This window comes from Boleophthalmus pectinirostris, unplaced genomic scaffold (genome assembly GCF_026225935.1).
Source record: "Boleophthalmus pectinirostris isolate CB_2022bp ecotype Guang Dong unplaced genomic scaffold, ASM2622593v1 HiC_scaffold_1, whole genome shotgun sequence".
Lineage (NCBI taxonomy): Eukaryota > Metazoa > Chordata > Actinopteri > Gobiiformes > Gobiidae > Boleophthalmus > Boleophthalmus pectinirostris.
This window is the reverse complement of record NW_026570970.1, coordinates 19,371,782-19,395,815: the sequence shown is the minus strand read 5'-3', so window position 1 is coordinate 19,395,815 and position 24,034 is coordinate 19,371,782. Positions and strand designations below refer to the sequence as shown.

Here is a 24,034-nt window from a genome sequence, read left to right as displayed (position 1 = left end):
CATCACAAGGTGGAACAGAGGATTTTGAGCTTTGGAGATGTAGACAGAGAAATAATACAGCGTTCAAACTAAATGAAAAAACACAACTCTATGTGGCTTAAAGCACACAAGAGTCAATTTTGTGTAATATAGGACCTTTAATCTTATGTATTTAGTGGATTATTGAACATTCTGTGGTACATACTGTATCTTAGATACAGTAGATACAAAGTGACATTGTGTGTTCTTGGGTATATAGTGATTTGTCAGCTCCACCTAAGCACTTTTTTCATTTTTAGTGATTCAAGCTGGCAAACATTTCCCTGTACAGATTTTGTCTTAATATTGTACTGCACAGGTACACAAAATCCAAAAACACAGGTGCAATGCCAGCGCTACAATATCGCCTGCAGTTTGGGGAAATTGTTTTTTTTTATCTGGACCACTGGCAAAGGTGGAGTTCTGTTGCACTCTGCTGGTGTAAGGGGGCATTTCACAGCCAATCTAAATGCACCTGCCACTTTAGAAAATGCATTTGAGAAAAAAAAAAAACTTGTGCTGAAATGAATGAGTGTGACTCAGATTATTCAAGGAGATGTGCGTCATTTGTAAATTCAGTTATCTCCGCTTGCGTGTTTTTCATATCTGCCTACTGAACAAGATGCTTCAATATCTGTCTACTGAGCAACATGCTTCAAGTGCAAATGTGTCAGTAGTGTCAATGATGCAGATATATACTATACAGAAATGAGGATGGTAGCAAGCAATGTTGAATTATTTTTTTTATTAAAAAAATAGTTTGTATAAAAAAACAATAAGTTATGAATTTCAGCAGCTGCATTGTTTTCCTCCTAAACATCTTGCATTCCATTTTTGTAAAGCGCACTTACACCTATTATAGTCCATCACTTGTAATTTCAGCCCTATGCCTCCTAGACAGTCGTCCATTTTTCCAACCTCTACTTCCCATAGAACATCTCCATGAGCACCTCCTCAATGTTCACAGCCCCAATGACTGGTCTGAAGAACAGCTGTGCCACCACAGGGGGGCTGATGGCTCGGAGCATGGACAGAGCGATGAGGAGTTTGGCAAAGCGTGTGGAGTCCTCCCGGTGAACCAAGCGCACATGTTCATTCAGAGCCTGGTGAGCCTCACGCCGCAGGGACTGGATGTAGTGCAGGCACCGCAGACCCTCCACGTCTGAAACAGGGAACATGAGGGATACATGAGAATACTTTGGAGAGAGCACTGTACACAATAAACTTGAAATTTAACATTCACCTTTTGTTATAGAAAACATACATATTTTCTGTTATATGAATATTGTTAGGCCATAGAACTTGTTGCATATTCAGGGCTTTTATGTGTATCTCTTTTGTGTCCATATTTTTATGTTTTTGGCCATTTTAAGTATATTGATAAGTATATTGATTTATACCGCCACATCAGACACAATTACGAAGTACCAGGTCCTGGCACATAAAGTTGAGAGTAAAAAAAATCGCATGTATAACTCAGGTGTAAAAGCCTAATATCTGAGTTATGACCTACCTGGGTTAAACAGCACAGCCCCCTTCAAATAGGCGTATTCTTTGGTGCTGATATCCACACTCCAACACGTCTTTAGAAAGGCTTTAATGGATTCGATGTCCACCACAGAGACCCCGGCTGCAGCTCTGCTCTGCCCTGCCAGAAGTTCAATTTGTCGGTCTGGCACTCCAGTGAGGATCCGCTGCAACATGCTGGGCTCCACGGTCTCTGTAGTGTCAAAGTCCACGCGGTCCTGTGCCAGCCCCAACACAAGCAGGGGAGCCCATCCGCTGCGGATGAGCGCCAGCTGGTCATCCTCTGGCAGTTCGCGAAAACAGGGCACGTTCTTCACAAAGCGCAGCGTCTTGACGAGGACCGCGGATGCTGCTTTGCAGGTGACCTGCGGGGACCGGAGGACCCCTCGGCGGCGCGTGGAGCCGCATGAGCACGGCTGCTGCCGCGGGTCCTGCAGAGAGGCAGAGGAGCTGGACGAGGAGCTCCTGTGGAACAGATGTTGCGCGGCTTGCTGTTGTAGTTGAGGTTGGTCTTCTTGTGCGATGGCAAGGCTGTCACTCTTCAAAATGTTGTAGAGAATACTGTTGTTGTTTCGGATGGTGGTGCCCCGACAGCGGCAGCCCTCCAGCGCGGCCATGGCGACTTCTACATGGGCAATGAGCTGCGGTCCACCCCACTAGCTCTGTCAAAGCGCTGGAGGTCAGACACGGGAGCTGGTAGCGCTGTTATTTCTCAGTCCTGATAGCCCCGGAGTGAAGGGCGGCTCGAAATAATAACTCCCGTTTGTCCCCGAGCTTAAGAGCGGTTTCACTGTGTGCATATGCCGCCCCCCGCGCTCTGGCGCCGCCTCCTCTCCACCCCCTGCTGTTTCCCGCCCCACGGTCCACGCTACCTGGCCATTCGTTACGAAAGGTAAACTACTGAGCAACTTCAATGCAGGTATTATTTAAGCTATTGGCATTAATTACATGATTAAAAGACGTGATTACTAAGGTTAAAGCCATTGCCCAATTTGAATAAACGTGTAGACTGCGGTCTTTTTATTAGCCTTTAAGATGATTGTGGACAGAAGCAGAGCAGCGTAGGCTACTGCTCGAGTCATTACAGTCTCTTTGACTGGGGTTTCTCAGTTTAAAATGAAGTCTAATTTATTTATTTACTGGATCATCTAGGCCTATGTTAATTTAGTTGACCTGTAAAACTTTTTGAAAGGGAAAAACGACCCGTGTGAAAAAATGACAAGGAGAGGCAGATAAGAATTCAGTGCCCACTTCTATTCCCAGCATCACCTTGACTCTGTGGCAGCGCTGTTTATCACCAGGCTGCCGGTAAAAATATAGGGCATGGACGGATCTGAAGGCTTAATTATTTTAGGGACAATTTATATGATTTTCTATTAGAAAGAAGTAGGAAGGAGCTGAGCTGTGAAGGCCAGTCTCCAACCTTGACTCGGACACACTGATATTGATTTAACCGTGAAAACAGGAGCTGGTGAATTATGATGTCATGACTCAATGCTCTCCTTGCCTGTCACTGAAGGAAGGAGGATGCGGCGCGGGAGAAGAGGTCAGAAAACTAAAGATGCTGCAGACTTGGAAGAAGCATTTGAGTTTGAGCTTTCACTTATACTGTGTGCTTCAATTACAGGTAAGAGTGCTGTGACAAGGTAAGACAGTTCTGTAATGGCTGAGAATTACACTCGACCTCAAAACAAAAGAAAAAGGTCTATGTTGTAGTTTTATTGATCTCACAATGGAAAAAATTGTAAAGGCAGCATTTATATAGTTAGAGGTGTGCATATAATCAAGCCCAGGTCCAGACCAAACTGACTGCTTTTGAGTTTTAAAGGGGTGAAACCACAATAGAAATCTAATAAGTGTTATTCATTATGTTACCTGCTTCGAATGTGGGTGCAAAGACTGTTAAATGAGGGTGCAATGCTCCCTTTTGCACCCTTTTAGACTCAGGCCCGCATGCAATCAAAACTGAAATAAAATTCAAAATATTTACACAAATAAAGATGAACCTGTTACAAAAGTATAATGTTCAGTGGTGAATATCAGTTAAGCAGAAGTTGTTGAGGTTAAAGTAGCTGTCTTATTTTCTCCTGGTGATATGTCAGGTTTGCACAGAAGCCACTCTTTGGCGTGGTTGAAAAGATGACCCAAAGTGCACGGCCACATTCATACTGGAGCTGTAACTAGGGCCCCATGGCTGTGTGCGCTTTGAAGGACAGCGCTGTGAATGAAGTCAGGATGAAAAACTTTCACAGTAGTGCTACAACATTGTTCAGAGGCCGAATGTCTTTGTATTGATTTAGCCGAGAGAGATTTTTCACATGTTTATATCAAGGACGAGCGCGGGATAAACAGCCTTCACTCAGCCTGTCTCTTCTGCCGCTCAAGGCCTAGCAGTGCAGGTTATAAAAATCCTTCTGTCTCAAGGAGAGATTACATTATGTCTTGCTGCAAAAGCACAGAGCTGAAAAGACAGGGCTTTGTTGCTCATTGTTTTGCTCTCTCAACCTCCGTTACTTTATTAAAAATGTACAAGATGTTTTATCTGCTCTTCTCATGTTCCTTATTTATAACCCAAACGAAGAGAGACAAAATATGTATGGTGGAAATGTGTTTGTTTTGTTTTGAGTTAATGGAGGGGATGGTTACAAAACCAGAAATTTTTGAAGGTTGTGCTTGATTATTCATCTTTCTTAGTTTTTTCTTTGTCTTGTGAAATTGCATTTTTCTGCAGGAGCTATATGTCATCCAGATTTTTTTCTGTTGTTTTAGAGAATCTTTTGTCATCCCCTGCAGCCTGCTCATCCCAGTCCCTCCAAAGGCAACAGAATAACAGGTTGATGTAACAGTATTTTAATACTATATGATATGAAATATGATGAAGTGTATTTCATTTTCTCATTAAGCATTGTTTGTGTGCAATATTATCACATATACACACAGTACATGCAAAGAAATTATATCCCATTACATTTTCTTCATTATACTGACAGACTGACCCTGCTTTAGAACCTTGCACGTGCCAAATAGACAGCTGTTTGCTGCTTCTTCATATATGTTTAAATACAGTCAGGAGACAGGTTATATAATGAGCTTTAAAACATGTTACAATAATTTCTCCATCATAATCAGATGAAGAAATGCTGTATTTTGAGTGATTCTTAAATCCTTGAGTAAGGTATTGTCCTGTATTTGAGGCTTGAGTGTTCAGAAAACCATCATAAATGAAAAAAAATTGTACGGAAAAATCCTATTATCAAATCTACAATTTCAGATAATAGTGGTTTACAATGATTAAATGGTAAAAAAAATTCTGTCTAATTTGATCAGGTATTACTAAATGCTAGCAATGAAACTTAAAATGTCTTTTTAAGGAGTTGTTAAGGTCTACTTGGAACATGCCTTGACCCAGGTATTTAATATTTACTGTTGTGAAACAATAGCAGCGTCTTAATGGATAGAGCATTTATCCCTGAACTACAGGCTAAACATTTGCTGAACAAAGTAGTGAGGAAGAACAGAGCACAATATTTACATCTTATTTAGTATATTTTTCAGTTTTGGTACCAACTGTAGCAGTCCATTGGCTCTGAATTACTTTGAAAAGGAACAGATATTATTTCTGGCTGTGAGCCTGGTGGTTCTGGTTCCACCTTTAAATGGGTCAGTATGGAGCAGCACACGGCCTGGTAGTGCTTGGTTGATCTGCAGCTCTTTCAACAAAAGACAATAACATATTTGATTTTATTTTCATGTCACTGATTAATGAAAATGCATGAATTCCATTCATATGTTCCTCATTTGAGCCAAAAGCTGGCCGCTCTGCTAAAATTTGGAGCAAGGTCACTTCCACTGCAGCTACTGAGACAGACATGGGTCATGGGAAAATATGAAAGCAGTTTTAAAATGAAAAAGACTTTCCAGGGAAGGCTGGTAGGTTTTTTGTTAGTAAGATTAATGTTCAGTAGTGCATTTAAAGGTATATAAAATAAATGTAAATAATCACCTTTAAGTATTCCAGAGCCCCCAGCCATATTGTTGTATGCCTTTGCAGTGGTAAGCATTTTCACAAAGAAATACTGAGGTTGCCGTGACCCAAAAAGACAGCTCTTTGGCACATTCAACCGAACTGTCCTTGAATCACAAGTGTGGAGAAAAAAATACAAAGCTTTTTTTTCTTTCTTTTTTATTTTTTACCAAACACTGGGGGCTTAGAGACACCCACCGCCTCTCCAAGACAGGTCTGAGAAACTTGAGAAGACAACTTTGTATGATTCAAGGCTCGGCATTAAATTGCTGCCATGGAAAAAGTCTTGTACTGTATTGTTTGTTGATTTGTTGGGCGCTCTTCTGGCGGTTGCTATAGCGACTGCCTCCATTTTCTCTCTGTGGCTGCTCTCATAAAGGGCCTCGTCCTTGTCTCTATAATAGTTACAAATTGAATACTGCACTTTCCAAGGACTCATGTCACCAACTTACAGCAGAGTGAAAGTGTGTGCGTGTGTTTGTGCGCTGAGAAGAAGACAAGTTTGCTTTATATGTGCTGGATAAATACAAGGTAAAATGTTCCAGTTCTTTCGATAGCTACGCTTTTATGTATTTTATGAAATGAAATGAAATGAAATGAAAAAGAAGAGAAAATTGGATTAGAGTCTAACAATGTGCACAGAAATAAGAGCTACATCACATGTAAGAGTTTTAATTATTCATTTAACTATTAAATATTCTCTTAGTTATAATAAAAGTCTATTATCTGACCATTCAGATCATCAGGTTTAACTAATGTCTGTGTTACGCCTGTAAGTCACCCGCACATGCAGCTTTATGGATTTGTTCATAGGACCATGAGCTGCACAGGAGGGGCATGGTCCGTGCCTCTGCCCAGGTAGTTAAGATCAGGGATTCAATTCACTGAACAGAATGACATAATGATAGTAACAAACTTAAAGGTGGACTGTGTAATTTTGATCAGTGACAGCTACCTGCTTGTCTTCTGAAGAAATAGCTTGTTCTTGAATGTTCCATAATATGGCATCACATTTAGGCTATCTATCTTGCATTAGGGTTGTCAAAAGTAATGAAAATCAGAAACTAGTCAATATTTGAGCAGGTGTCAATACCAAAATCATCACATGCACAGGACAGAAATGAACCTTCCCTGACTATCTTTAGAATGATCTTGAACTGTATCAGAACAAGTGTAAGACTAGTATACACCATTGATCACTATGGAACTGGACGACTGAGGGATTACACAGATAAAAAGCCACATGGTATATAAATATAAAAGAAATTCTACTGCCTAAATAAGTAATCAAAAAGTATCATAACAGATACTGGTATTAAGTCTAACACTATCTTGCATTTACTTGCAATTACAGGTGTCTTTATTGCACTTAGAAAACATGCATTTTACTGTGATCTTAGACTAAAATTAGTAGACTGTAATTGCAACACAAAATAACAGTTCTGTCTTTGATAAAAACATGCGGTCTAGTTCTCATGTAGATCAAAACCATTCAGTAATGGTCTTATTTAGTTTATGTATAATCCCGATGCTCAATTCAGTATCTAGTTTTGTTACTAGTTTTAGGAGCAGTTGGTATCTGCGTAGTCATGTTTGACAGATCCTTTGGCATAATCTGGTTGTGGGCAGTTGTTTATATGAAGAGTTTGTTTTGAAATCTGTCTGTGGAGGATGGACAGCAGTGACCATCTCCTGGGGCACAGTGCTCCTGGCCTCTCTCTCAGGGCACTGTGCATCATGGGAGTCTTGAGTGGGAGCACATTTTCTGTCGACACACTGCCAATACAAGCCACCTGCATCTTACAAGTGTGTTATTTACTGTTGGGACATCACTTTAACCACAATTCAGATTAACTATGGTTGTCATCTAGTACATACTTTATAGTTTTGGCCCAGGATAGTAGTATTTACTCCTGGAAATGCAGCATATCCAGGGGTGGCCAATCCATAAAGGTGCTTACCTCAGTCACTTTAAGGAAACAAATAATGGATTAGTTTGCATTTCATTTGTGAGACAATGGGTGAATTTTTACTATTGCATGGTTCATAACAATCTTTAAAGGTCCTTTTTTACACTAATTGACTTGTGTGAGCTTTAAGCCATGTTATAATGTTACCGCTTCAAAAATGTTCTGAAATTTGTTTTTGTTTTGTTTTTTATTCACAGATGTTTGAGTAACCCTAGTTTATTAGTCTCTCTACATCTCCAAAGCTCAAAATGCTCTGCTTCACCTTATGATGTCATGTAGTGGTAGTTTTCGAGTTAACAGCTACTTTTTAACTTTTGTTCCGTAGAGACTGGCAATTCCAGGGCAGAAATTATCTAAATTATTCTAGTGAAGGTGCATGTGCAGGTGCAAGTGTTTACTGTTTGAGAGAACTAAATATGCAGAGTTTGTGTGCTCTCCAGGTATGTTTTTATGAGGAAACAACATTATAACATAGATCAGAAAATAGGTCAAGGTATACTTTATTGATCCCACATGAGGAAAATTCATTCTCTTTATTTGACCCATTCTTCAACCAGTGCCACAGGGGCTGCTTGCTCCAGCACTTGGCTTGGTCAGGACTCATTTAGCTGGACGATTTTACCTGTTTTTGCATTCGGGGAGGGGACAGAGGGAACCCGCCCAGACTTCTTTTAAGACTTACACTACCTGTCAAAAATTTTAGAACTCCCTAATTTTTCCTGTTATTTATTGCAATTCAAGGTGTGCAAGTCTGATGAGGAGCTTGAAATGGTACAAAGGTAAGAACTGAACAGCCAGAGGTTAAAAAAAAGGATAACAAAACCCAAGTCTGAGCTCTGCCAAAACTACCTCAGGAAAAAAGAACAAGATGGTAAGTATGAAAACATAGAGTGTCCAGCACAGTCTCCAGACTTAAACCCCATCAAGCTGGCTTTGGGATGAACTGGACAGAAGAGTGAAAGCCAAGCAACCTACAAGTGCTACACATTTATGAGAACTTCTGCAACAGACTTGGAAAGAACGTTCTCAAGAATATTTGATTTCTATTGTAAAAGGAATACCACGAGTGTGTTCAGCTGTTATATCTGCCAAAGGTGGACACTTTCATGAATCAAAAGTTTAGAATACATTTTGGTCAACAGTAAACCGTAAAAAACTGGAAAAAGTGTGGTGTTCTAAAACTTTTGACAGGTAGTGTAGATTAACTTTATTGATCCACAAGGGAAGTGACATGGACTTGGAGCTCACACATTACAAGGCAAAGCAAAGCGAAGATATAATACAATATAAATAGCCAAGAAAAATCAAGTAGCAAAAATAGCAATAGACTTGTGTCAAATAAACAACACATTTACAGTTATGTATATGTAGAAATTTGAATAAAATAAAATACAGAAAATATAATTATACAGTATATTTGGTCATATACATGAGGTGATAGGGAAAGAAGATACCATGCTTGTTGAAATGTTTTGGCATGACAGTAGCTTATCTATTACATAAGGGTGAGTTGTTTTTCTTTTTTTCTTTTCTTTTTTTTTTTTTTTACGATAAAACTGTTTGAAATTAGCACAGAGTGAGAATAGATATTTGGCAAACCTGAATTTGAACTCCGAACAGTAAATCGAACCAGACTAGTTGCATTGCATATTTGCCCCAGCTCATTCCCTAAACCACACAGTCAGTTGACATAAATTGAATGTGATTATGATTTTGAAGCATGAGCGTGCCAGGGAAATGAGCAGGAGGCGGTGGAGGCGGGACACTGCAGTTGTAATGTCCTTGTTGTGGATAAATCGTGTGGTGAACATATGCCATTGGGACATGAGCTAATTAGCCAAGGTTGAGTGGGACCCGGGGGAGAGCGGGGCGCGCCAAGGTCAACCCTCTGAGCCGTTGTACAAGTACACTACCACAACACAACACTTCGCCTTCTGCCTCCACTTTGAGGACTTGCTTGAGTCTCTGCATTACCTATAACTAAAAAGAGAAATACAAAAATCAAAATATCAATCATGATACTAAATTTGGTGATACAGTATGATTATCATGGGTTGCTGTTTCAGTATATTGCAAAGAGCGTTTTTTTTATGTGTGTCTTTTAGCATTTTTTTTGTATGACCTCACTTACAATTTTGTTTCTTATTTAGTGAAAGAAAACTTGTTTATGTGATACTTTTGACATATTGACTGTTTTGATGATAAAATCCTATATCATGCTAAACTGTGATCTATGCTAAACTCTTGTGAGCTTTACGCCATGTTATAATGCTGTTATCACCTCAAAAACTTACCTGGAGTTGTGTTTTGTTTCATTTACAAATGTTTGAGTAACCCTTTATCAGTAGTCTGTATACATCTCAAATGCTCTGAATGCTTTGTTGCACCTTGTGATATCACGAAGCAGTAATGTCCAAGTTAACAGCTACCTTTTAGCTTTTGTTTGATAAAGAATCAAATTTCCGGCGTTGAAATCATCCAAAAGATTCTTGTGAGGAGCACCTCCTGTAACTCCTGTAGCTAACATACAGGAACATTCACACAGACCCTCTTTTCTGCTTCACTTGAGGAACAAACAAAAACTAAAACACAACACTACCCACTGCCTGACATCACAAGGTGGAACAGAGTGTTTTCCATTTGATAGACAAACTCATCTTGAATATGTATGATATGACTTTATGTGTGAATGAAATTAAACACAGTTCCAGGTTTTGATGGTTTGTGATGAGGAAACAACATTATTAGCCTGATTCATCAGGCAGGTTTCATTTCGTAGAAAGACCTCGCAGCATTAGAATTCGTTCGCTCGACTGTAGGCGGGTACTTTTTTCATTTAACCAATTGCTGCTATTTGGTCGTGACATATATAATGCGCCGCTAATGAGGCTAACTGGTATATTAAGCTTTTTCCAAAGCTCGTAGGAAGAAGGGCAATAACGTCTTTCCCCTTGATAAAATTCACAAAACATTCTCTTTGTTCTGGCTTTAAATCCTCAATCTCAAGAATTGTTGCCAACACAGAATGTATGGCTCTTCGCTGATTGGCTGGTGCCCGAACGTGCACTTCTGGGGTTCTTGCAAACTATCTAGTGTATCCCAATTCCTGACTTAGTCGCTGGAGAGAAATGAAACTGAGCGGAGGCATTAGGTGGTGCCAGCCTGGCTACAACATTATAACATTGATCAGAAAATAGGCCTTTTAAAGTGATTGTATTTCATAATAACTTTAGTGTAGTGGTTTAACAAAGAACTTTTGTTGCTAAAATGTATTTGGCTCATTAAAAACAGCAATATATCATAGAGAATTGTGTGCAATATTTCACATGTATCGCCATATAGTGATAATATCATATCGTGAGCCATGTACTGTGTATCTTATCGAATTGTGAGGGACCCGTGATTCCCAGCCCTAATAATTACTATATCAACTTCAATATATGATAACTGGAGCAATATATTTTGGGACTCAATACTATATATACTACATACTGCATACTACTACTACTATTAATACTATTACTACTATTGCTACTACTACTACTATTACTATATACTACTATGTATTTATTGTGTATATGTTGTCTTTATAAAACTGGGGAGATTTGGGGTATTTTTATTGTAATACAATAAGATTTGAGCTGTAGAGGGTTGAATAACTAACTTGTATAATTATGGTTCATTCAGCTATTTCTTTTTTGTAGCTCTGGCCTTTTAATGACACTATCTATTTTAAATGGTTTATTGAGATTATCTTGCATTATTGCTTTTGTGTCAGTGGCACAGAGAAGTTTCAATATTTTCATTTATCGCACTATATGTCAATAGTAATATATCGTACTTCAAAATTTGTAATCGTGACAGGCTTACCAACACGTGCTTGGTTGTAACTGTTAACTGAATGTCAGGAGGTAGAAAATTTACTATGCAGAAGAGTCATAAAATATAGTTAGGGCCAGCAGCTAATACAATGCAGATTGCCTAATACCTGTTCTGCTGGACATAAATATTGCCTTTCCTCTATATGCCCTTGCTTATCTGTTTATCTTATTCAAATGTATGTCACACTATGAAATAATGCACCTTCTTCATATGTATAGCCACTGCTGGATTATGCAGTGAATTATGAAATATTGTAGCCGTGAGACAATATTTATGTCCTCACTTTCAGCGTTTTTATTGGTCTCTCTGTGACTACTGTATGAATATTTTGCCTAACAGCATATCCAGGACAGGGTCGTGTTTGCATAAGAGGGTAAATTATGACACTAATAAGAACGTCAGTGTGCCGGAGAGAGACAAGAGAAAGGTGAGGGATAAGGGTAGGCTTTAGAACAGGGACGGCTCACAGGGGCCTCCAGGTGGGTCGCGGGGGGCTTGATCTTACACACAGTTTGTCCTCAACTGGTGACAAAGGGAAGCTCTTTCTCTCAGCAAGTTATCCTGTAGATACATACCAGCAGTGTTAGGAAATAAGTGAATGCTAATTGTGACTAACTGTATTTCAATATAGGCATGGGATATTGAAATTTTGGTGTCATGATTAATAATAATAATTAATTGCCAGAATAACTGCTATTAACAATTATAAAACACAATAATGATTAAAGTTGCTGACAGTTTAAATGTTTTATGGATATGAATAATTATAATTTTAATGTTATGAATATTTAAACAATTGTCATAGAATTGTACCTTGTTATAAGGAAAAAACAAACAAACTGTGATCTAGTCTAGTCCAAGTTACAGGTCGGATCTGTGGCAAGGTGAAACTCTTCACAGTAAAAAAATATATTTTTAATGTATCTTTTAGCGACAAAAACACATATGAATGGAGAAAGCTGCTGATCGACCCCCTCGCCCAGAAAATTTTAAGTAGAAGGGGTGTAACGATATCCAAGTCTCATGATCGTTACGGGATTAACCTCATGGTACGATATATATTGCGATATCGTGGGAAAGCTCACGATATTGTGGGGAGGCTCACGATTAGGGATGAAGAGATATCCAAATCTCTCGGTACAATATGTTTACGATATACATGTTATACATCATATTTAATGCGATATATTGTGGACAAAACTGTGAATAGGCTACTTTTTTCTCTTAAAATGCCTTAACAAGACTTAATCCAAAGAACTAAGACTTAAAAGCTCTTAGAACTGTTATCTTTATTATCTATTATAGTCTACACTGAAATGGAGTAAAGGATCATGGTCTATGTAGGTCCCTCTGTCTTTTTTAGCTACTGTTGTACCATAAGTCTTAGTTTAAGCAAAGAGACTTGTACTGCGATATATTGTGATGGTCCACGATATTATTGTGAGAACTTTGACAATCACAATATTTCAGTTATTGTTACATCCCTATTAAAGAGTGCACCATTAACATGTAGAGCTTTCTAGAGAAAACAGAGGACACATAAAAACTGTTCAATATTGTAAAACTACATACAGTTTATCTGTGTTAATATTGGTCGTTAATATTTTAATAGTTCACATTTAGTTCAAATTTGTGTAGCTATGATCGGTTTCAAGAGGGCAAGCCTATAATGTTCAGTGTCATAAACCGGAAGTTATTAACCTTAACCTAACTTGCTTGTTTTTTGTTAACTTTTTCATTCTTTCATTGAGACACATTACCTTGGAGAGGTACAACCTTTTCACCACAGCAGTGAGTCAGTCCTTCACTCTACCTTTATGCCACTTGTGTGATTAAAGTTTGTCAGACCTTGAAACGCTGCATTTTTCCATCTTTAATGACAGGATTAAACTTTACTTAGAGAGTATCAAACTGTTTTTAATGAAATCTTTAATGCATCTTCTCAGTTCATACGTATATTTAAATTTTCTTCATTGTAACATTCTTGTAATCCCTATATTAGCCATCTTCTCTTCTTTATCTCGGCATGTCCTGAAAGAGATAGACTCCGCTGCATAATTTTTCTGGTGGAAGGTACACCATCTGCTTGTCTCCATGGAGCTGTTATTGCTTTGCCTAGATTGTTTCACAGTATCTTTATGGACACAAGTGGCATCTCCAGGCCAAGCTACAGGACGGATCTGTGATGAGAATAAGAATGCATGTGTTTCAACATAATTTTGAGCATTAAAAAACAATTCAGTTCAACAAATGGAAGAAATGTTTAAAGCCATCATGTAGAACACTCCAGGCAACAAAAATGGAAAAGTTAGATGGTGCAGATGTAGCTTCATATGTAGTGACCACTTGCAACAACAATAACAGCACATAGAAACAAAAAACACTGGTAAATGTTTGCTAAAACAACACACGTAGTCATTTGTTCAGACTAGCTGCTTACGTTGTGGCTGTATAAAGACATTTGCCATCTGCACAGCTGCACTTAGAAATGTGATTTACATCTGAATTGTACATTACGAGGACCACTTTTGAAAGAGAATCCATCAAAACACAATTACTGAAATTTATTGAGCGAGAAGTTCTGACTACATCTAATGACAATTAACTCTTACTCATTTTGTTGAACATTAGGAATAACCAATGTCTTACACCCATCACATCTAATCATATACATTCACAATTCATTTCATTTGTATCTTTTCTGTAGTTTTAAAAGGCCATGTGACTGGCTAATTTATCCCTGATCTATGAATTTCAATTGCCTATCCCCTTTGATATACTAATACAATTGAATAATAAGCAGTAGAGCATGCTGCATCAGTTTGCATTCACATCATTATTACACTGGGTCTTTAATCACTTCTTCTGGAATCATCACCTTGAATGGAATAATAGTGCTATGACCTTTTCTAACAAATAACATCTGTTAATTTGCAGAAATTTTACCCCTGGTAAACCTCCTTTTCCTTCTATTGAGCCTGTGAATAAAACCATGTTCATGTGGCTGCCATCCACTTTCACATATGTGCTGCTCTCTGTGATATATAGTCATGCATTACCACATTATGTTCCCCTGCTCTTTGAAAGCCAGATCGTGCTGCCCCGCTGTCTCCCAAGGCCGGCCTCTGTCTGCTCTACCTTAGCCAAGGTCACCTGCGCCGCTGCTAGCTCCGTGTTAACCTTGAGTGGCTAACTGACCAGGAAATGTGCACTTCTGCTCCTCTACTGCCTACATCTGCCTGGGCCCACCGCACAAACATGCAGTGCTGTACGCCTGGTGACCCCGGTCCATGTCATCTGAATAACGCACCCACTCTCAAGGCTGCACAGGTATTTAGAAGGACAAACTCTCTTGTAAAATGTTAATTGAGTTAGCCAACACATCTGATGCATTCTGCCTTAAATTGTACTGCTTAAAGGGCCCATATTATGCTATTTTCTGATGTTTCTATGTTCTAATGTTGTTTTGTTGTGTTTTATGTTATAATGAGTTTGTTTTATTCACACACACTTAACGCACAAACACTGCATATTTAGGCTTAGTTCTCAAACAGAAAACACTTGGTGATATTATATGGCAATAAAGGAAGTGCTGCGCTGTGTTTTTCCATACATCTTCATTAGAATCAAGAGTCAGTTTTGCGTAACATAGAACCTTTAAATAAGTTGAAGTGAGATGCATTTATTCCTAAAATATTTGTCTTATTTGTTTGGAGCTTGCGCATCATGGATCGTTTTCACTGGCTGCACAAGAAGACTGCCCAAATTACTAAAGATTGTTCAAATGAGTCCGAACACCAAAGTCTCTATTTTAGTTAGTGGTGAATGTGGGACTTTACTGTCTCTGTAGGGAATTATTACTCTACAGATAACCTCTGGCTGGAGTTTTTAATGTATAAGGGATATGCCCACCTGGCACTGGTGAAAAATCTTCTGTGAGCCAGATGATGACAGAAGCACACTATAATCCATTGACTGCTATAACTTTTCCAAAACTGTAAATCAGTTCTAGTTTTATGCTGCAGAGAGACTAAAAAGACTAGAAGTCCAAATTAATTCTAGAAAAACACAACATTATGACATTATGCATACTATTGTAGATTTCACAAAGAAGAAAATATCAACATTGCCGAAAATAATCTTATTTTACAATGTTTGAACACTGTCACTGGCAAATAAAACAACTAAATGAAAGCTAAGAAGTGAAAACATGTTGTCCAAAGACTTAAATGACATCCTCAAAGAGCAGCCTTCAGGGAAACCACTGCACTTTGCACACAGGCAAAAAGCCAGTGCTAAATTTAGAATCAGAACTTTCAAAGTCATTTGTCCAGATCAGTGAATTATTTGCAGATTTCAAATAATATAAACAAAGTAGGTCACAAATAATGACAAAATCATCATTCACTTCAAATTACTGTAGATAACTTGAATTTAATTTTGTAACGCATATAAGCCACTTCACCCAGTTTTGACCCAGTGCACCCATTCTCAATCTCAGGGTTACATAAACAGCCTGTCTGAGAAAGATCAAACAAACCAAACAGAGTGAGGAAGTCCACAGGAAGTTAACTGACCGCAACTATGTCCAAACTCTGTGGTTCTGCTCTGACCACAAAAGCACTGGCCTTGAAATATGGCCTGAAGGATCCTCTTAAACGCACAGGGATATGTGCTTTGTCCCTGTCAGTGCAAGGCAGTGTTTTTGAATAGAAGATCTAAGAACTGTTTGAACAAAACTGCACCATTTGTTACATTGAGTGAATGAGTGTATATCTATGATTCATGTAAATGCCCTTGAAAGTAAGTCTTTTCTGGGAACGAATGTTTTGAACTGCAGTAGCAGCCAAACAAACTTTTCTATCAAAGGCTTTGAAAATCTAAAAAGAAAAAAGAACAGCCCCCAGTCTGTAATGTCTTCTATGTGCTGATTGGTCTTTTCAGTCTGGTAAGAAGCTATAGGGCAACTCACTCGACATGTACATGTACTGTTGAGTGAAGGTTTTATCTATGGTTGGTTTCTCAAGTAAAAAAAAAAAGAAAGAAAAGAAAAGTGTAACAGATGTAATAATTTTGCTAAATAATGCTAATCTAAGTTTTTTTTGTTTTTTATAGACACCATATCTGGAGTCCAGGCCCAAACTTCCCACATTGCTATTAATACATGTTCAAACATAAAGAAATGTCTGTTAATATAATCATGATAAAGTGTAATGGATCAGAACCATCTTGGCGACCTCCAAAAGTTCTTTGTCAATAGACCTTGACAGTGGTGGAAGTTTTTTCTGCACTCACAAAGGAAACAGAAAATATAAGTAAACAGTATGTGACTGTTCCAATTAACAAGGCTACATACTAAAAGCTTTTTAAATAAAGGCAAGCCACATAGTGCGGCAGAGCATTAAAACCACAATGGTGACAGTGTATCGGAGACCTTGGCTTTGATATGAAATCTTGTAGCCTTGCCTCTACCGCCCTCCATGTTAAAAGCTCTTTGTGACAAGGAAATTACTTTTATGAACCTCTGAAAGACGCTCCGACACTTCACCCTTCTTGTTAGCTTCATTGCTAGACCGTGAGAGAAGTGTATTTTTCCATTTTATTTTTTTTTAAAACTACTGCTATTCGTTTTATAAACCCTGTCCCTGATTTTATTACACAGATAGTCCTTCATCTTTTGAACTTTCGTCTCGATCTTTACTTAAGGATAAATAGTCATATATTATTTGTATTGTGAGAGAGAATAATAATGTCTCAACATAAAAGTGTTGATGTGAATAATTTAGAGGATTCGTGTAATTTATTAAGGCTTGTTAGAGAATATTCACTGGCCGCCGGCGAGGGCTTTAAACAATTCTTAACCTCTGTCAAAACAAGAGGTCTGTTTTTCATTTGTTTCCCAAGGTCTGTGTAAATCAGTTTGTTGGAATATGTTGGCATTGGCTGAATCATATTTATGAGTGTGTTTTTGTTTAGCACTGCAGTGTGAGCCTTGGTTCCTGTGGCGTGTACCTGGACCGCTGAATGCAGAGCTACATGGGCAGAAATACCAAACATGTGTCGGAGCGGCCTTGAGACTTCACAGGACTTCGACTGCGGTGCTCCGCTCAGTAAACAGGGTGTCCTCCTGTGGCTCTGTGTTTGGAAAAGGAAAACCAGGAAGCTGATCAAACACCGGCGCAGAAGGCCACGGCTGCAGCAAGCTGGAATAGAGTCGTGTGGGCCCTTTCTAAACGAAAGGGGAAACGCTCAAAATAACATGTCCCTGCAGGAGTTTAAGTCTACGGCTCTGTAGCTCCTGCTGAGCTGTGTGTGCTGTTTGTACGTGCAGCGTTCTTTCACATTTAAATGGTACATTTCTCTTGTTAGGTTTTTGAAACAACATTTTGATGACTGCCAATCCAGAATTTCTCCAGAAATCCAGAGGTTTATTTCCCTCTCTTTTTTCTAAATCCTCCTCTACATTGAAGAACAGATCTGGAAATGTGACATTTTTGGAACACTGATAAAACATGGGACATTAAGTAAGTCAGTCTGTTTGATCAAGCATTTACCCCTGAACTATAGTCCTTGCTGTCCACTTTAACATGCATAAATGAATGGACAAGTTTGTTCTGTTTACATTGAAAACCCTAAACCCTAACCCTCAAAGCCTAAGTGGTTTGTTTGGCTGATACTGGTGACATAGTGTACATCATTTGTACTTGTATTCTGCACAAGTCTGTCCCCAGGATAAATCATGCTCTGCAGATAGCTTTATCTGGTGTCTAAATACTCTGCACAAGAGCTGCTATCTGAGCTGAGCCGGCCGAGTGCCTCCAGATTTACTATGTGAATGACATCATAGATTATGAACAGCAGACTGCAGATCACGGGAAGAATTAGCTGAATGAACGTGGCACAGATGTGTGTGTAGGTGTGTCTAAGTCCCAGAGGTTAAAAAGTTAAGTGAGAAGGCCTCCCCCTGGTGAGCGTTTATTAAACTGCAGACCTTATGTGAAGCTGTTTGCTCCAGTGTGTAGAGACACATCTGGACAATGTCAAAGACACAGAAGGTCCATGGGGAGGGAATGACTTTGAGCCTAAACTATTTAGACTTGAACACTTTAGTATTGTTTTAGTCTACAAACAAAGCACCATATCGGTGATTTCATAAAAAAGGAAACCCGTATACACAGGTCTAGATGTTGATGCATTGGTAATATGAATTAAAATATGCAAAACATTTTCTTTACTTTGTGTTTCAGTTGAAATTATGTAAATACTACTATATTTTAAGTCTTCTTTTCTTTTTTACAAAAACAAAAATTTCATTTCCTGTTAAGTTAAAGGTGCAATATGTAACTTTTCTGATGAAGAGTTCACCACCTCCTTGTCTCTATGGAGATGTTATTGCTTTGCCTCATATGTGCCACAATATAGTATCAGACACTAAACTACCAAATTACCTTGCATTTATTTATTCAGTTGTCAAGTATTTTTATTGCTCACAAATACAAAAAACATACATTGTTATTTTGAGCCAGGATGCTTCTTTACAGACCTGACCTGTAAATTGGCAGGATGACTTCACTTGCTTGCCTCCATGGAGATAGATTTGTTAAATGCCATACTGGGAAACATTCCAGGCAAAGCAATAACATCTTCACAGAGATGAGCAACAACAGAAAAGTTACATAGAGAACCTGCAAATCAAGCAGCAGTTACTATTAAAATATAGTTTACGTTTATTTGTCACATACACATGCACACAGTACAGTATTCAGTGGTTTGCAGTCCACATTTGTATTATCATTTCAGCATTTAATAACACATCAACAATTGTTGTTCTTGACAGAGGGTTACCTTTACCACTATTTCTCATCCATTTCCTTCTCCTTCGAGGGCATCTCTTCATTGGAGATCTGGAGAAATGGCGTGCTGATCTCACTAGACTGCATGTCCCCTGCCACTCGAAGCAAGCAGCTCAAAACCATATCTTTGGCCGCTCCCGCCTCCATGTTAACCTCTCTGCTCAACTGCAGTGTGATCTGATCCAGGCTTGTCAACACCAGCTCCGAACCCAACAAGGGACACATGGGGCCTCCATGTGCACCCTCCTTAGCCATATTCTCCATCATGTACTGCTGATAAAGATCTTGAAGTTTCTGCTCCAGGTAATGATTCAGGAGGGAGTTGGAGAAAGGACCTTCACGCCCTTGCAAAAAGAAACTCCGGTCACGTCCACTTCCCTGTCTCCACTGATGAGACCCCTGTTTGACGGGAAAGAAGTGTCCACCTTGGGGGGATTGCTCCAGAGGGGGTAAGACGTCATAAGAATGTAGTAAAGGTCCAGCAGTTTGGAGTTTATTGGGGCAGAATTCTCCCACATTTGCCGACAGAGGGAGGACTTGGTCACCGGCGATGTGGAGGTCACTGTAGTTTTGGCAAATGCTGTTACAGAAGGAGGGAACGAGGAAGGGGGCGTCACCGGCAGAGTGGCCCTGAGCTGGGATTTCCATTTCAGGAGAGATCTGTCTATCCGGCCAGACTCGTTCCAAATCCAAGGACTGCAGAGAGGAGATCTGCCGGGGCCCTGAAGCGCCTGGGCTTTTCAGAGGGCCAGGGCACGAGCTGTGTTCAGTGTGGAAAGTCTGTCTAAAAGCAAAGGAAAGTAACATTATTGTACTCATCAAGTCAAACAAATATAAAGACAATGACTCACCTTTTCAAGATCTACTTTTACCACTTCCTTCTACTACTACCACAACTTTTAATGCAGTTCCTATTTACCACTATACTAACTATTCCAGGTAAACACTTGTTTACTTGGACAGACATCAAATATTAACTTTTTTTTTTTTTTTCAAAATAATTCCATATATCTTGCATCTGATGTCTTTTGTATGTATAGCAAATGTACAAAGTTGTAACAACAAGTAACAAACATTATCCCCTATCAATCACATTTTACATTTTAGAACCCCCTAAAAATATTTCAGTGATAGGATTTATTAATAGAGACAAGGTAAGCTTTTAAATAAACCTAGTTTGTACAACAAAATAACGTTCTTTCCTGACACCGGATTAGCTGTAGTCCTGTTCATTAAAAAGCCCAAATTCAATTCAGGTTGTTTTGTATAGCCCAAAATCATAACAGCAGACACCTCGCAGGGCTAATCTACAATACTGTTGATTTAACCAGCAGAAGTTACAACATCAAACAGAAAGTTAGAAAAGCCAGCTGTTATGGATATTTATTGGTAACAGTTCAGATTTAGATTTGATTTATTGCCTAGACACACATTACTAACTGTTACTGTACCTATGTCTGAATGCGTCTGCTGAACCATGAGCAGCTCCACCGGGGACATCATCCTGACGACTCTCTTCACCTTCGTTGTAGATCACACTCCACAGTCTGCCTTCACACAGCATGGCTAAAGAGGAGGCAAGTGAAGTCTGGATGTTGATCTATTATTAACTAGAAATGATTAGTATTTTCCTTGAATACTCACCTTTTTTCTTCTATGGGCAGGCTACCGCTTCAAGCATTGTATAGTCCCCCAAAGTTTAAACCCAAAAGATTGTCTTATAATGACTTTACAGGAAGTGAGAGGACAAATTTGTTTGTATTCCTTCCCCTTTTGTGAGAACTTGTTTTGCAGGTGCTTTAACTTAAGCCCTAAGAATTTACTGATATGAAAATACTGCCATTCATTAATCCTAGAAACTATCTGGACCACATTTGTGAGGCTGAGGGCAGTGGATCTATCAAGTTAATGACTAGTAGATGCCTTTGACATGTTAAGTAGCTGACTAAAGACTTGAGTGTACAGTACCAGTGGCTTCTGGCTCTAAGTAGCTGTTTGTAAATTTAAACCACTCAGTTGTGTTTATTGGTGAAAGAAACAGGTGAGTTTCAGGTTACCCAGAAGCAGAATAGAAAGTGTGTTTTATATTACTATGCTGACATGTCAGGGGAGAGGAAGTGTGATTACTTTGAGGTTATTAGGGGTTTTTGTTTTTTAACTGGTATCAACGTATTAAACCCAGGAACACACAATATACAGATGCAGGACAGCGACCACTTTAAATCTCACTTCTCTTTTGATTTGCTCTTTCACCTGAGAAGAAACTTTCCATGTTCCATATTTATAACAGGGATCTTTTTGAGAGGAAAACCCCTTGTGTGTGTATGCCTGACTTCAGTAGAGTCCTTTATTCACACGTCTTCCTCTTAGGGATGACTAACAATGAAAGCGCATGAAACATGAGCGTAGCTGCTTCATTATTAACCAGGCTGGAGACCAGGAAACACATTACACACATGCGCCTTTCCCCATTTTAAAAGAGGTAGAGAACAAAGCACAGAACAAAATACAGAATTATGCAGTAGTAATGTGAATCTATTTTCAAAGTATATTTAGGGCAAATGAAATGTAATTCATAATTAATATACAGTATCTAAAACAAACAAAGTACATATTTCTTGACTGTACGGATTCCATATCCAGCTTAGCACAGCTGTTTAGTGGGAAGCTACTTGTATGTGTCAGAATAACCGACACAATGCTAGTCCTCTTCTCTGTAGTAATGGCAGTGCAAAGGGTAGAGTTACAAGCTGTTACCCAGCAACATCCAAAAACACTGGCATGGTGAGACATGGTGAGATCAAGTTAGGGTGGATTTGTGCTTCAACAAGCAGCAGCTTGGACACTTCAGGACCCTGGACAGTGGTAGAAAAGTCCATTTGAATCTGTTTTAGTAAAGGTTTTTCTAAGACGCTATGGATGTGAGGCCTAGAATTTTCCAGGATTTTAAGGAGCAGCGTGTGTTTATGAAAGACTAGAGGAATGTTCAGGAAGATCAACAATGTGTTTCGGCCCAACCACCACGCCAACAGGAGCCACGATGCTCGAGGAAGGGGGCCCCGCTCAGAGCATGACTACCACAGCGCCTGCACCGTCCGACTGGTGCGCAGTACGTCCATGCTGGTGGTGGGGGAGAGAACTCAAACTGCAGGGTCCACCTTAAAGAGGAGCAAAAGCACCGTGAGCATTCAGTCCACACTGTACCTGTATCAGAGACAGGAGGACCGCATCTGGCTCTACTCACAGAACCAAAACTGCCTGGAGTATCTTGAGGCGCTGGTGGCTCTCAGGAGGCAGTACATCAAGAAAATAACAGAGCTCAAGAACCAAGAATCAAATGAGAAGGCCACAGTCTCCAACAAGAAAAGATCTGCACCCCCTCCTCCTAAAAAAGAAGAGCAGGTAAGTGTTTGTGCTAATGTATGAGTTCAAAGATCACATACAGAATATTGACTCTTTGTGCCTGTAGAAAGCCAGAGCCAAGCCCTCTCCCCCCCCAGTGCCCAGTGAGGAGGATACCCTGCAGTTCTTAGATGCCGTTATTGCCAGCTGTGATGATGAGCCTCTCCGCAAACCCTACATGGATGATGGACATGCAGATGTGGACTTTATAGGTATACTTCTTTTCATACAATATAATATATAATATATAATTGATATTATTATTTATCGTGTTTGCAAAAATTATTAAGATCTTGATCCATGTTTGATGTCTAACTCCACATATTAATCTCTCCCTCTCTCTCTCTTTACACATATATATATATATATACACACACACATATCACGAAATTGTGGGTGGACTTTTTATGTTCACATTATAACCATTTGACACTGTAAAACATCATGATATAGTGCAATATAGTTAATTATATTAATCAATGTAGTTAATTATATTAATGTGCTTTTTGACAGTGGCGTCCAGCTCGGCAGAACACGACCTCCACTCAAACTGGTCACTGCGTGTGCCTCGAGGGCCAGGGGGCAGTAATCAGACTGAAGAAGATCAATCCTGTGCCAACAACAAAAGTGTCCCAAAGAAGAAGGGCTCCAGTGGCTCCACCAGCAGCAGACTGCGGCTGCAGAGGAACCCCATCCACCTGCCCAAAGTGGTGGAGAGTGCCTTCCAGACCATGAGGCTCAAGCCTAGGTTAAAGAAGCAGTGAAACCACCATCATACTTCTGAAGGATTTACGAAGGACAGTTCATGCACTGGATTTTATTACAAGCATGCCCTATTACCTTCAGAAATGTTTTATTTAACAGTTTATACATTCTTCATGTTTCATTGCAGCAATTACTGGTATTTGTACCAAAGCATGTGAATCGCTAAATATCAGTCTATTTCAACTTATTCTCAAGAGGAATTCTTTTATAGAAGAAAATACACGAAAACTTGGAATGTTCTTCCACTTGTAGATGAAACTACTTTATAATCTATGTTGAAAGCATTTTTATACTTCAAGTGTTTTGCACTCATTGAAATGAGTAGAGGTTATAACAGAGGTTTTTTTTTTTATAATTTTGTGACAGGTTACACATACTGTATAATTTAATCATTTAACAATGGCTTTTCACTGAAGACTGGTCAAAAGATTAAATTTCTTGTTGAATGACTTCACTTAGTGGCTGGGTTAAGATACAGTTAAAAAAGCCAATATGAAGGCTGAATTGTTTGAATAGTTCTAACCATGTTTCCAGTGAAATTCAATTCAAGTTTATTTATATAGCACATTTAAAAACAACTTCAGCTGACAAAA

At 39.1% G+C, this 24,034-nt stretch overlaps 3 protein-coding genes across 4 annotated transcripts; 1 reads left to right on the top strand and 2 right to left on the bottom strand.

The window, feature by feature from the left end:
* Positions 1–746: 746 nt before the first annotated feature.
* Positions 747–2,300, bottom strand: nr0b1 (nuclear receptor subfamily 0, group B, member 1). The gene is made up of 2 exons (XM_020936263.2): positions 1,532–2,300; positions 747–1,180 (listed from the first exon to the last, which is right to left on the bottom strand). The coding sequence occupies exons 1-2, from the start codon at positions 2,160–2,162 to the stop codon at positions 939–941; spliced, it is 873 nt and encodes a 290-aa protein (XP_020791922.1). The 5' UTR covers positions 2,163–2,300; the 3' UTR covers positions 747–938.
* Positions 2,301–19,130: 16,830 nt separating this feature from the next.
* LOC129407670 (TLR adapter interacting with SLC15A4 on the lysosome) lies at positions 19,131–21,068 on the bottom strand. 2 transcript variants are annotated; one of them, XM_055149430.1, is made up of 3 exons: positions 20,919–21,068; positions 20,726–20,840; positions 19,131–20,058 (listed from the first exon to the last, which is right to left on the bottom strand). In XM_055149430.1, the coding sequence occupies exons 2-3, from the start codon at positions 20,836–20,838 to the stop codon at positions 19,275–19,277; spliced, it is 897 nt and encodes a 298-aa protein (XP_055005405.1). In that variant the 5' UTR covers positions 20,839–20,840; positions 20,919–21,068; the 3' UTR covers positions 19,131–19,274. The 2 variants fall into 2 exon arrangements, with proteins under 2 accessions (XP_055005405.1, XP_055005409.1); XM_055149434.1 differs by lacking the exon at positions 20,919–21,068 and having other exon boundaries at positions 20,726–20,912.
* A 1,006-nt stretch (positions 21,069–22,074) lies between these two features.
* LOC129407672 (uncharacterized protein C13orf42) lies at positions 22,075–23,440 on the top strand. Its single transcript, XM_055149442.1, has 3 exons — positions 22,075–22,676; positions 22,744–22,888; positions 23,190–23,440. Exons 1-3 carry the CDS (start codon positions 22,257–22,259, stop codon positions 23,438–23,440), a joined length of 816 nt encoding a protein of 271 aa, XP_055005417.1. The 5' UTR covers positions 22,075–22,256.
* Positions 23,441–24,034: the final 594 nt, after the last annotated feature.